This window comes from Alligator mississippiensis, chromosome 1, assembly GCF_030867095.1.
Source record: "Alligator mississippiensis isolate rAllMis1 chromosome 1, rAllMis1, whole genome shotgun sequence".
Lineage (NCBI taxonomy): Eukaryota > Metazoa > Chordata > Crocodylia > Alligatoridae > Alligator > Alligator mississippiensis.
In genome coordinates, this window is record NC_081824.1 from 167,516,759 (window position 1) to 167,530,156 (window position 13,398).

The 13,398-nt window shown below is 44.3% G+C and overlaps 1 protein-coding gene across 1 annotated transcript in view; it reads left to right on the plus strand.

Annotated features, from left to right (window-relative positions):
• Nucleotides 1-13,398, plus strand: part of TTC27 (tetratricopeptide repeat domain 27) — a 228,411-nt gene that overhangs the window by 48,995 nt on the left and 166,018 nt on the right. The window contains exons 6-7 of the mRNA XM_014600026.3: nucleotides 1,505-1,669; nucleotides 12,570-12,706. Coding sequence (XP_014455512.1) covers nucleotides 1,505-1,669; nucleotides 12,570-12,706 — 302 coding nt within the window. The remainder of the gene's footprint in view (nucleotides 1-1,504; nucleotides 1,670-12,569; nucleotides 12,707-13,398) is intronic.

Consider the following 13,398-nt stretch of genomic DNA (forward strand, 5'->3'; position numbering starts at 1 on the left):
TTTGCCCCAGGCTCCAGGTGGCAGTGGCAGCCAGTGGAGGGGCTGACTGGGACATGAGGGTGCTGAAAGTGCAGAGCTGTGTGGCTGGGCAGCAGACGGGAGTCTGGCTCCCTGCTAGCTGGGCTGACTGGGTCCATGTATCCTAACAGTTTACGCCCATGGCCAACGTCTACACGTGTGTTTGGTCACAGTTCATTACTCTGCCATAAGATAGTATTGTCCCCGACAGTACTATGTTATGGCAGTGTCAATTAGTTCACCGCAGTCTAATGCCGTTGCATGTGTAGACAGTGATGCTTTATTCTGCAGCTAATTAGTCTTTTCCACAGTAAAGTGCACATGTAGATGTGGCTACTGTCTTTTCAAAGTATTTATGGGAAAAGACCTTTATCCTCCCGTAAGTTGTGCTTCAAGTTACTGTATGCTGTTCTACTTCCAGTGTGACTGGCTCTATATTATACTATATATTTATTTAATACTTACATACATTTAGCTTTGGGCATGACACTATATCTTCAGAGTACTTTACTGATATTATCTAATATATCAACAACCCCTTTGAGGAAAGGAAGGAAGTAGTTATTCTTTCACAGTATCCTAACAATATTCAATTGAAGTTTTTTCATTCTTAAGTGGTACAGTGATAAGATGGCATGCAAGTGAGCCACTGAGTTAATCACTGGTCTTGGAAATAGAATTTAAACATTTCCCCCAAAATAAGAGAATCAGTTAAAATAATAGACAAAGACTTGCCTTAAAATTTTGTTATTTGTTTGTTTTTAACAAGAAGAGTATAAAATTCAGTGTTACTTCAGAGGCTTGTTCCAAACTATTAAAGAGAATTAAACAGATGAGTAAGAACTATAACAGATCATCAACTATAAAACATTGTCAGGTATGCTGCTTGTCTACAACTCAGGTCTTCTCTCTTTATTTGCATACTCAAGACACCATGGTACACTGCCTGTAAAGCAGAGCTCTTTCCCACAACACTTTTTCCTTTGACAATGGAAATTGGAGAATGAATTTATGATAAGGTAAAACCAAATTGGGTTGGCTTCTTCATAATAGCCATTCATTTAGGGGATGTCATCTTGATTGTTTATTTTCAGGAAAGCATTAAGAACCTATGCCAGTTGTAGCTTGAATGTTGGATATAAAAGAAGAAAATTGACCTGTCCTCCTTTCTTACCTCATGGTTGATTTAAAAAAAAAACAAACAAAAAAGCCAAGAAGATCTTGTGTAACCTCCCTGGAGAAGAATCTTTCCAAATTTTTTTATTAAGATGTGTATATCTTTAAATTTCCAAGTAAATTCAGGTAACAGGTCATTAACATTTACCGATATACTTTTAAATGTGTTGTAGTACAGAGGCTGATGGGTATACTATCAGTGTAACATTTTTTTCTTTCTGGTATTGTAATTCATTGATTTTTTTTTTTTCTTTTGGTAAGGATTTATTCCCTAGAGGTGTTCTGATATCTCCTTTTTCTTATTTTGCAGTGACAGAAGTAGAAAGCTTACTCACAGGTGATGAATACTGGCAATTAGCTGTTCAGTTTCAACTTGAGTGTGCATATACATTTTTGAATTACTATGAGTATAAAAAAGCGAAAGAGCATTTCAGCATAACTAAAGACATAACCAAACTACAGATTACTCTGACAGGTAAGTTTTATTTTCAAGTTCTATGAAAATGTACCTTAATCAAGATGTTTTCTTACAGCTTGAGTTTTATAAACAACTGAGAAAAGAATACAAGTTAGGTAAGGGTTTGGAAATACTTGCTTCTTAATAGTGACACTTTTTTGCTATTTAATACTTGTTCATTTTTAAATGAAAACACTAAGTCAGCTAGTAGCATCTTTGAACTTAATACTGACATCACAGAAGTCATTTTCTGTGTTTCTAGTCTCTTGTGAATAGTGCTGAAAGAATGGTAAAGAAAAAATTAGAATCAGTGCATTCTCTTCCTGCCAGTCAATGTATAATATCAGAATACCACAGATTCCTAATATTACTGTACTGTGATTTCATTTCCAAAAGTACCACTTCATGAAAAACTCCAGTCAGTCTTATTAATCATTGTGAGCACTGTTTGTAATCATTGGAAATATTGGAAGCATTTCTGTACATCTGTACATTTGTAGACCATAAGTGGAGATAAAATAGCATAAGCTGAAAACCCTTAAGCCTCTTGCTATTTAAAAAATAACATTCTTCTATATCTCGCCATTTTGTAGCGTGTGCCAGGGATTCCTAAAGGTTTCATATTTTTGCATATATTTACAGCATTTTTCCTGATTATGAACAAAATGGTAACTCCAGAAATAGCTAGAGGATGTAAGGAGGTATTGGGATAAAGAGAAAATTCTGCAAATTTGCAAAATGTTCCTTTCTGCTAGATGAAAAATTATCTTTAAAATATTGGTTTTAATGTTCAATCAAGAAATTACCTACGTGACTTTCACATTCTATTATACTATTTATGGTAAATTTTAAATGTCTTAATACAGAGCTTTCTTGGTCAACACTAAAATACTTTGTGTGATATCTGAAGTGTGGGTTCATCACAGATCACTTCAACAAGAAAGAAAAGTGTGCATGGATTTGGAGTAAGAGGAGAAACTAATTTTTTAGAATGAACCTCCTGTCATGAAAGGCTGATTGTGGACTACAATACTACAACCCACCTTAGCTTTTTAACATCTGGCAAATTCTAGACCCGTGATTTTCAATCAGGTTGCCAGGGCGTTTTGGGGTGCTATGAGGTCCTTTGAAGGGTGCTGCAGGAAGTATGAAGAGATATGCAGATAAGAGCAGACTCAAGCTCTCCCTGCCCCCTATTCTTCCACCTTTACTGCCTGCCCCCTATACAAGGAGGTAAGCCCAGTAATAAATTCGTTTTTGAAATGGAGTGTACCTTTATTCACAAAAGCTATGGAGGGTTGCCTCAAGTCAAATAAGTGGTGCCTTGAGTCTAAAAAAGTTGAGAACCACTGTTTTAGATTGAGTAGCTGTAAAGTCAGTGGTCATTCGGCCTCTGGCTGACCATGAGTTGGAAAGTCTGTTGTAACCACTGATTTAGATTGAGTAGCTGTAAAGTCAGTGGTCATTCGGCCTCTGGCTGACCATGAGTTGGAAAGTCTGTTGTGGTACACAAAATTAATTAGCAGGTTTTCCCTGATAAAAATATCACAAATTCTTTGCTAAAAATCACAAATTCTCTGCTAAAACCCCCCAAATCCATGATTAAAATTAAAAGACCCTTCCAGCCCCACTGGTCCTGCTGGTGCCCCTGCTCCTCCAGTCCTGACAGGGAGTCCCCAGCTGCTGGCTGCAGGCTCAGGTGGGGTGGCTTCCTGCTGCCGTGCACACTCCCATGGGGCAGGGGGGACCCGTGCCCCCCCAAATTGGTACCTGGGGCAGGTGCAGGCTGAGGGTGCTGCCCACCCGGGTGGGGCTTGGGGCCTAGGTCTCCTGCCTTGCTTCCCTCCCCTGGGGCCTCCAGAACCGACAGGCACAACCCGGTGTGGCTGGGGACAGCGGGGCCTGGCAGAGATTCCTAGGTGCTGTGACACCTCCCCACCCCCCACCCATGGCTGCCCTGGTGATGCATCTCCAGCGCCTGATGATGCATTGAGGGGGGCAGTCTTGTACCACTGCTGCTGGAGGTGTGTCACCAGGGTAGTGGTGGGGGAGCTTGCACCAGCAAGGAATCCCCACATGTCTCCGTTGTCCCCAGCTGTGCCGCGTCACCCCTGCCAGCTCCGGAGGTCCTGGGGGAGGGAAGCAGAGCAGGAACTGGAGCCCACAGCCTATGCCTGTCTTGGGTACAGATCTGGGGGGCACGGGGTCTCTCCTGTCCCCCAGGAGTGCATGCGGCAGCAGGGAACCAGCCCTCTCTGTCCCTCAGATGAGCCACCTGTGGCCCCGTCCTGCTCCCGGCTGGGGTCTCGCAGCCGCACATTGTGGCCCTGCACCAGGTCTGGGGGGTGAGGGCCCCCTCTGCCCCCTGGGAGTATGGGTGGCAGAGGGGAACTGGCCCTCCCTTGGACGAGTCACCCGCAGCCCCTGCAGCTGCGCATTGGAGCCCCAGGCCCCAAGCTTCACCCAGCTGGGCAGCAGCCCCAGCCCTGTCCAGCTCCCTCCCTCCCTATGGGGGCCTCAATCTCCCTCTCCCCCCACACTTACCTGCTGGAGCTGACCTGCAAGCTGCCTGGGGCCATGAGCATGTCTATGCATGTGGCGCCCCTGTCTTTCCGCCTTCCTCTCGCTCCCTGCCAGCTCCCTGCAGGCCAGAACTAGCCTGCAGGGAGCTTATTGCAAAATGGCAAAAACCACGGGTTTCTCTGGTAAAATGAGAAATCTGTGTTTACTTCTGGTAAAAGGCAAAATCCGCGGTTTACTCTGTTTTTCCGTGGGAAATGAAAAACCTGGATCCCTGTTAATTAGTGGTTCAGAGGATGGGTAATTGAATTCAGTCTTTCACCTCTGTGGACCAATCTAGTTTATATCAGTATTGTTGAAAAGTACTTCTGAAGATTGTTGATTGTTATGCCTGGTGATGCAAGTCCAGTTTCTAATGGAAGAGTTGTTTATACCAATAAGTGGTATTGACCATAGGGTCAGGACTGGCTATAGAAACAGAGAAACTGAATTATCTTCACAACCTTATGTATGAATTGTTCTGTCTGAATATTGAGTGGAAAGCATGGAGGATTTCGCATTTTTGTTCTCTGTGTTCACATCACCTACCCAGACGTCGTTTTTTGTGGTCACTACCTTTATTTATATTTAAAATATTAAACACTGTAAACAAAGTAACTTAAAGCCCTATTTTCTCTTTTCCCTTCTTAAACTGGTTCTAAACATTTAAATTATAGGAATTGTATTTTCTCCCATTCTTTAGAACTTATATTCACATTTAGAAATAGTTTCCTTTTTAAATTTAGTAAACCAGAACAAAATTTTTTGATGGCATCGTGAATGTTCTGATTTAACATTCATGATAACTTTCATAGTAGAGAAAGAAGAACAAAAAAACATAGATAATATATGAGTACCTAGCTAGACTAGGGCTGTCCAGTTGTTGGCCCATGGGCTTCATGTAGCCCTTGAGGGGTTAACTTGCAACCTGTAGGCTTCTGGTCTGGGCACTGTTTCCCAGTTGCTCCTGCCACTGTTGTCTTTGGATTCCCCCTTCCTCCTCTAGCTTCTATTTCTTGCCCCAGTTCCTGTGCCTTGTTTACCCCAGTCCCTGGGTTGAGGTAGGGTAACCCACAGGGCCAAGTGATCCTGTGGTTGAGAGGCTTAGTGGGACCCAGCAAATCTGTGTAATTCTGGGGCACCTGCAGTGTGGTGCCATTGTGGTCAGTCCAACGTAGCATGGTGCAGGGCATGGTGCAAAATTACACCCTTCATGTTATGTGGCCTGAGGGAGCATGTGGCTTACACAGAGTACGGCTGAGGAAACTGTGACCTCTAACCACTGAGAAGTTAGACGTAGCTGGTCTAGATAGTGGCACTGCCAGGAAAGATCTGTGTGTTGTGGTGGATTACAGTCTCAACATAAGTCAACAATGTGATGCTGTTTCCAAAAACAAATGCAATTTTAGGTTGCATTAATATAAATATTGTTTGCAAGACAAGAAGGTAGTAGTCTTGCTCTACTTAAAAATGCTTAGGACTCTGTTTCAGTATTGTGTCCTGTTCTGGGCACCAGAGCCAGTGAAGGGTATAGAGAAATTGGATATGATGTAGAGGCAAGTGTGAAAAATGATAATCAGTGGATTGCAATGCAAGCTGTATGTCAAAAGGTTGAAATAACTAGGTATGTTTAGTCTGGAGATTAAAGAAATGACATGGTACCACTTTTAAGTATTTGAAAGACTATTGTGAAGAAGAGAGATCAGTTGTTCTCCCTTTCCATAGAGAGTAAGACAGGAAACAATGGGTTTAAACTATAGCAAAATAGATTTAGATTAAACCTCATTAAGGGAAAAAATACACAGACTTACTATCAGAAGAGTGGGACAGTGAAACAAGCTGTCTACGCAAGTTGTGCAGTCTCCTTCATTGGAGGTTTTCAAGAAAAGGTTGGCTAGGCATACCTGTGTGGGTTTGGATACATTCTATATCTGCATGGGAAGTTAGACTAGATGACCAATGAGGTCCCTTCCAAACGTTTGCTTTATTATGTGACTTGTTACATAAAATAACATTTGCTAAAGCCACAGCATGAATCTCTGCATAATTTGGAATGAATTGGCCAACATTTTAACTGTCCATACTAGAGGTACACTGATACATCAGTCCATATTGTGATGACACTGATAAAAGGAAAATTGACATCTGCAATCGGCTTTTTTTGGCTGATGTGGCCAATAATGTCATCAATAAATGCACATGCATGTGCAGCATGTAGATGGGCAGGAGCGCAACGTGGCTACATGAAGAGCAGCATCTGGCTGGTAAGTCTGTTGTGGGGAAGAGGCGAAGGGGGAAGAAAGAGGCTTGGAGGGTGCAGACTGAGGCCCCTGTGATGAGGGAGTGGGGCTAGGGTGGGGCAGAAATTGGGCTTTTTGCAGGGGGTGGGGGAGTGGGCCAGGTTGCGCTTGGGATGGGCTGTGACGGGGGTTACAGTGAATTTTAGGGTGGCTGCATGCACTCCACCCCATAGACCCCCTCCCAGTGCTGCTGCCTCCTGCCCTGAGCACAGCCTGGCCCAGCGCCCGTGCCGGAAAGAGTCCAGCACCGCCCCCAGCACCAGCCCGCAACAGCTGCCCTCCCTCGCCGCACGCACAGATCTGAGGAGCAGACATACCCATGGCTCCCCTGGGGGTGCATGCAGCAGCAGGAGCTGACCCCCCCTCCTGACACCCCCAAGATGAGCTGTGGCTCTTGTCCCATGCCCCACCCTGGCTGGGCAGTACCTGGCTCAGCACCAGCCCCGCTCCCTCCTTCATTGAACAGGCTTCTGTCTGCCCCCCCCTTTCCTCCCCCTCACCCCTTCCGCCCCCACAACAGACTTGCCAGCCAGACGCCACTCTCCATGCTGCTGGGCTCCATATGGCAATCAGATTGGTATTGGCTGATATGGCCCAAAAAATCTCTCTCAGTGCACCCCTAGTCGCACATTTTCTTCCCTTATTCCTCTTTTTTAATCTATGAGTGACTGATCGCATAATTGGACTTAAATGCATGTTGGGTTGTATGCTCTATTTTCAGACAGTTCTCATAGGGAGCATGCAGACGTTCGAGGAGGTGGGATCGCAATAAGAATGGCCACCCAGTCTAACTTAGATTGCCCAGGTGTGGACCCTACACTTAGATCCTTAGTTAGGTCAATGTAAGTGCAAACTGTACAGAAGTTCAGGAAGGTTAGATTACTTTAAAAATGTCCAACCTGATCTGAGTTAACTGTACCTTGGAGGAAGTCTAATTTTAGATACGCTCCAGCAAGACTGATATAATTGAACTTCTGTACTGTTCCCAGTACAGTCCTGGGTCTGGGAAAACCCATCTGCTGGCCCCAGCATGGGGGCTTTGCTTTTCCTAACTGCCTCTCCCCCACCCCTCCCCCCTGGGCACAGGGCTGTTTTTAGCCCACTGGCCCCTTGCCTCTCCCCCAGACAACCCTTCCCCTCCCTGCCCTCTCCAAACCCGCCAAACCTCCCATCCCTCAAGCTGCTCCCAGTGCTGGTTCTACTGACGTTCAGTGGTGCCAGGAGCTGAGGAAATAAGTTGGAGTGGGGGCAGGGGTAGGCAAGATGGGGGTAATAAGTTTGCTGGTGGGGGATTGTTTATCTGGGGGTGGGGAGTGTTAGGGGGCTAAAAATAGCTCATGGTCTGGGGGAGGAGGACAAGAGCCCCCCATGGACCCTGCTAACTCCCCTGATCCTGACAAATCCTCCCAGACCCCACCAACCCCCCCTGCAGACCCCACTAACCTCCCCAATCCCCCAAAGTTTTCTACAGACCTTGCTTGCCCACCTGATCCTACCAAACCTCCCTGCAGACCCTCGTAGTCCCCCCCTCCCAATTTAGCTTGGATCAGGTGGCCATTTTTCACTTGATTTAATCTCCCCTTAACCTCCCTGAATGTCTGTATGTACCCCTACTTTCCTTAGCACTTAAGGAATAAGTGGTCACAAAGCTGGTTGCAATAGACTTTGGATGTCTGAAATCTAAATATGATATGTGATGCGATAGCCAACACAAGGCATTCTGTCATGTTTTGAATTAAGTGGATGTTCAATTTATAGTATGGAATGTGCTATAAATTTGATAGTATGAGGCAATTTAGTTAATCTAAATTGTTTTTAGTATTTTTATTAAAGAAGTAAGAGTCTGGTGTGAGAATTAAACTATAAGCTATAAAAATTTAACAATTTAAGAACAAATAAAATAGAATGGCAGTTGGCTCTTACCAACTATTTCCCAACTGCAAGTAGAACAGTTATAACCATTTTTCTTAATAAGAGGCTTTAGGGACATCATTTATTTAAGTGTCCAGATTTAACATAGAAAAAAGCCATTGTTCAATGGAAGAATGTTTTGCTGTATTTAGTATATGTGTATTTTTGATTATTACTTTAAACAGAGGTTAAGATAGCCCTAGAGATTACCTCTCTTTTCACTAAAATTGTTTTTGTGGAACTCTTAAAATATTGTGGTTTCTCTCGCTACATCTGTTAGAATGGTTGTGAAGATGCCCAACCTGAAGGCAGTTTAAATGAACATGTGGGAATTGTTGCCGTATTAGATAAACATGGTTGACACACATATTTTGGCTGCATAGGAAGAATATTACATCATTGAAAAGGATTCTACTTTTAATATAAAACTTGCAACCTCCAGCAAAGATATTTTAAAGGAGTTTAATAGGCATTTCCTTCTAAAAAGAGAGAGGTTTCACAGAATTAAATCTGTGAGTGCAGTCATTATTCATTGAGTATTTTGTTACAAACAAATATACATTTTGATTCGAGATGATTTTTTTTCTAAGCTGTCATTTTACAGAGTTGTTCTAATTGAACAGTTTATACATGGAGAGAAGTAGTAGTCTTATCTGGGGCTTTAGGTTTTTAAGGACAAGTTTTAAAGGTCTTATTTAGTTGAAAAAGCTATACCTGAATAATAATAAGCTCATCTCAGTATTGACTGCATAATAGTAAGTTTTAAAAGGCTTCAGAATTTTTCAAGATAAAACTTAAATTTCAGGTTCACTTCTTCTGAGGACTTGCTATATTAAATTCTAGACTAATTCCCAGGCCTAGTGTCCAATAATGAGGTTTCCATTTTAAGATTTAGGGCTATAAACTGTTAGCCCTAGTTAGGCCTTTAAACAGGTTTGCCAGGGGATAGAGAACAAAGCCTTGAGGTAAGGGGGAAAGTGAGTGACCTGAGGGAAGAGCAAGCAGGAGGGTGCAACAGGGGAGGTGTCCTTATACTTTATGAGAAATCAGGGCAACTGACTAGCTTCCTCAGGTGTCTGTACATGAATGCATGGAGCCTGGGAAACAAGCAGGAAGAACTGGAAGCCCTTGCACAGTCACGGAACTATGGTGTGATTGGAATAACAGAGACTAAGTCAGAGCTGACATGACTGGAGTACTGTCATGGATGGATATAAGCCATTCAGGAAGGACATAGAAGAAGAGGAGGAGGAGTTGCATTTTATGTAAAAGAATCCCTATGATTACTTACAGCTCCAGTATGAAACTGGAGATAGGCCTGTTGAAAGTCTCTGGGTTAGGGTCAGAGGGGAGAGCAACAAGGGTGATGTCATGGTGAGGGCCTGCTATAGACCACCAGACCAGGAGGAAGTGGTGGATGAAGCTTTCTTCAAACCACTAGCTGAAGTCTAGATCACAAGCCCTGGTTTTCATGGGGGATTTCAGTCACCTTGACGTCTGCTGGGAGAGCAATCCAGCAGTGCACAGGCAATCCAGGAAGTTTTTGGAGAGTGTTGGGGGCAACTTCCTGGTGCAAGTGCTGGAGCAGCTAACTAGGGGCTGTGATCTTTTTGACCTGCTGCTCACAAACAGGGAAGAATTAGTGGGGAATGTAGAAGTGGAAGGCAACTTGGGCAGCAGCGACCATCAGGTGATTAAGTTCAGGATCCTGAGGGAAGGAAGGAAGGAAGGAGAGCAGCAGAGTAAGGACCCTGGACTTCAGAAAAGCAGACTCTGACTCACTCAGGGAACTCATGGGTAGGATTCCCTGGAAAGCCAGTCTGAGGGGGAGAGGAGTCCAGGATCGCTTACTGAGAGGTCAGGAACAAACCATCCTGATGCACAGGAAGACTAATAAGTAGTAGGCCTGTGCGAAGCGGCTGGTATTTGCTTCAGATTCGGCTGATTCAGGGGACAGTGATTGGAATCAGTGATTCCAATCTCTGTCCTGAATTGATTCAGCTGAATCTGATTTGGAGATTTGACTGCTGCTGAATCTCCAAAGCACACAGGCCCCGTCCCCTGCCTGCTCTCCTAGCCCCAGCAATGGCTGCCCTGCCTGCCTGAACTCCTGGCACTTTGGGAAAAAAAAAAGCCCCGACTCACCGGGTGCTGCTGGGTGGGGGGGCGACCTTGCTGCCCCTCACTGCTCCACACTGCGTGGAGGACTCTGCACTAGCTCCCTGACCCCCACCTGCCCCCCCAGTCCCCCTCGCCCCATGGCTGCCCTGCTTGCCCCAGCTCCGGCCCTTTAAGAACCCCCCCACTCACCAGTTCCTGCTTAGCGAGGGGCGATCCCTGCTGCCGCCCCCTGCCTCCACCACGTGAGGGGCTGTTCCAGAAGTGCACCAAAGTCCCAAGGCCACTGAAGGAGCTGGTGAGTCCAGGAGGTTTTTTCTGTTTTTTTTCCTTAAAGGGCTGGAGCTGGGGTGGGCGGGGCAGCCATGGGGGCCTGGGAAAGTGTGGGGGGCCGGGGGGCTTGTGGCAGCCATGGGGCTCATAGTGGGGGGTTGGGATCACCCCCCCCCCGCCTGGCAGCACCCAGTGAGTGCGGGCTTCTTTTTAAAGCACTTGGAGCTGGGATGGGTGGGGGAGCAGGGAGGGCCTGGGGCAGCAGGCAGGGGGTGGGGCCTGGCAGGGGTCCCCCCATGGTGCCTGCCCCCTCCTCCAGCCCCCCCTCCCTCACCCCTTACTTACCAGCTCTGAGTCTGGCTCCAGTTCCCTGCTGCAGCGGGCGGGGACTGCCCGAATCATCGAAGCTCTCCAAATCTTTCCCAAAGATTCGGAGAGCTTCAAATTGATTTGGACCTTTTTATTGGTCCCCTGATTCGATTTGGATTTGGAGATTTGGCCACCAAATTGGGCCAAATGTCCTTCAAGTTGAATCGCCACCTGAAGCTTCACACAGCCCTAATAAGTATGGCAGAAGACCAGCTTGGCTTAGCAGGGAACTCTTCAGTAAACTAAATCACAAAAAGGAAGCTTGTAAGCAGTGGAAACTTAGACAAAAAACTAGGGAGTTGGAAAATCGGACTGAATGATGTATCACGAAAGATAGCAGTTACGTTGAAGTCTAGAAATTTGAGCTTTTTGTGTTAAAACTTAATGAATTATGCTTGCAATCACTGTTTACAGTTTGCGTCCATGTACATCCATATTTATTAAAGTATCACGAGGACTTTATAAACAACCTGTATTTGGGGTCATCTTATATTAAGTAAATATGGTAATTAAATGTAATTGTTGACACTTTCCTGGCATAGCTCTGAGCAAGGGAGTTGGTGATTGTTTTGAAATTATAGTAATAAAATGTAGGGGAAAAGACATGAATAAACCTAGGTAGCCTGAAGCTCTCTCATTACATTTATATTGTTTCTCCTGTTCCTTAGCCTTCCATTTTCACTATGAACCAGGCAGGTGAATGTTGTCCTGAAAAAATGATATGTCCTTAAACTGAAAATTAACACGATAATAAATTAGGTAAATGGGATCAGTGCCAATATTTCTACCTTATCCTTATTTTTTCAGACGTTCCTACTACTTATCCCTCTTATTGAGGTTAGCCAGGGTCATAGATGCCAAGCATTTTAACTTTGGAATCCATAGCATGATTTTTAACAAGCAAATGTTTGTTGAGGGATACAGAACATAACATTAGGCAGCCAAGTTTGAAAATTTGGCCCTTTAGGGCTCCTTGCAGAATTCTGTTTTAATAAATGAGAACAGTATTCTTGTTTGTAGATGTTCAGTTTTTAAAAAGCAAATTAAACAACTTGGTGATTTTTAAAAAATAAGAACAGGATGTAATGTAATGATTTTCAAAAGTAAGTTTTGAATCTTAAATAATGTGCCTTTTAAAATAAAATATCTATAGATTTATTCCCTTTAGTGAAACTATCCCATTTATATAAATATACCATTATTAAACAGTGAAGAAGCATGTTATTCATCACACAGCTCTAGTAAGAGCAAATTACTCCTGGATTTTGCAACTTGGTTTTTAATTTTTTCTGGATTTTTTTGAAGTTCATAACTATTTTTTCTAGTGGGAGTGCAGAACTCGTCCTTCCTCTTAATGGGTCAACTACCATATCTTATTTTCTCTATAGGTGCTTTGGGAAAAAGGACACGATTTCAGGAAAAGTTTGTAGCCCAGCTTATTCTGGATGTCCAAAGGAAGGATGGTCTCCCCCCTCCTCACCTTGAACTTAGCCCTATACCTACTCCCCTAGAAAATTTAACAACGGTATGTATTTGAAAACAGTTATTCTTTTATAATCCAGGATTTCAAAACCCATGTTATGGACAGAGGGCAAAGTTTCTCTTTCTTTTTTGGGGGCATTGAGGAAGGGAATTGGGGGTGTAGTTAGTGTAGGCATATTTATTAACTAAGATTTCTTCGACAACTGTTTCTGGGGCATTAGTTGTGTTTTGTAAGGCATAGACTAAGGTTTTGTATCTTGTAAGGCACAGGCTAAGGTTAGGATGGGTATTGAAAACGTAGGGAATGTTTCTTACATTTTTATATGTACTTCAGTTTTCCACCTTCCAATACAGTGCAACTTCCTAGGTGCATCTACACGTGCTATTAGTGGTACAGTTCACAACGGAGTTTATGGCTCCTGGGTGCTGCATTTACACATGCGCCCAGGACTGCAGCACATTGAGCTGGGTTGGAGCAGCCCTGGCTGGCAGGAGACATGGGAGGTCAGCCTGACAGCTTGGGGTTGCTCTGACCCACCTCAACATGCTGTGGAGGGGCTGGCTGGGGCACAAGGGTGCCTCAGTGTGAGGCTAGTTGGCAGGCAGTCTGCATACTGAGGCACTAGCTAGCCCCATCAGCATCTACATGCGCATTGCGGTTCACTAAATGACACCACCATAGAATAGTACTTGTGCTTACATGTACTAACGTATGGCAGCATTTATTAGTTTACT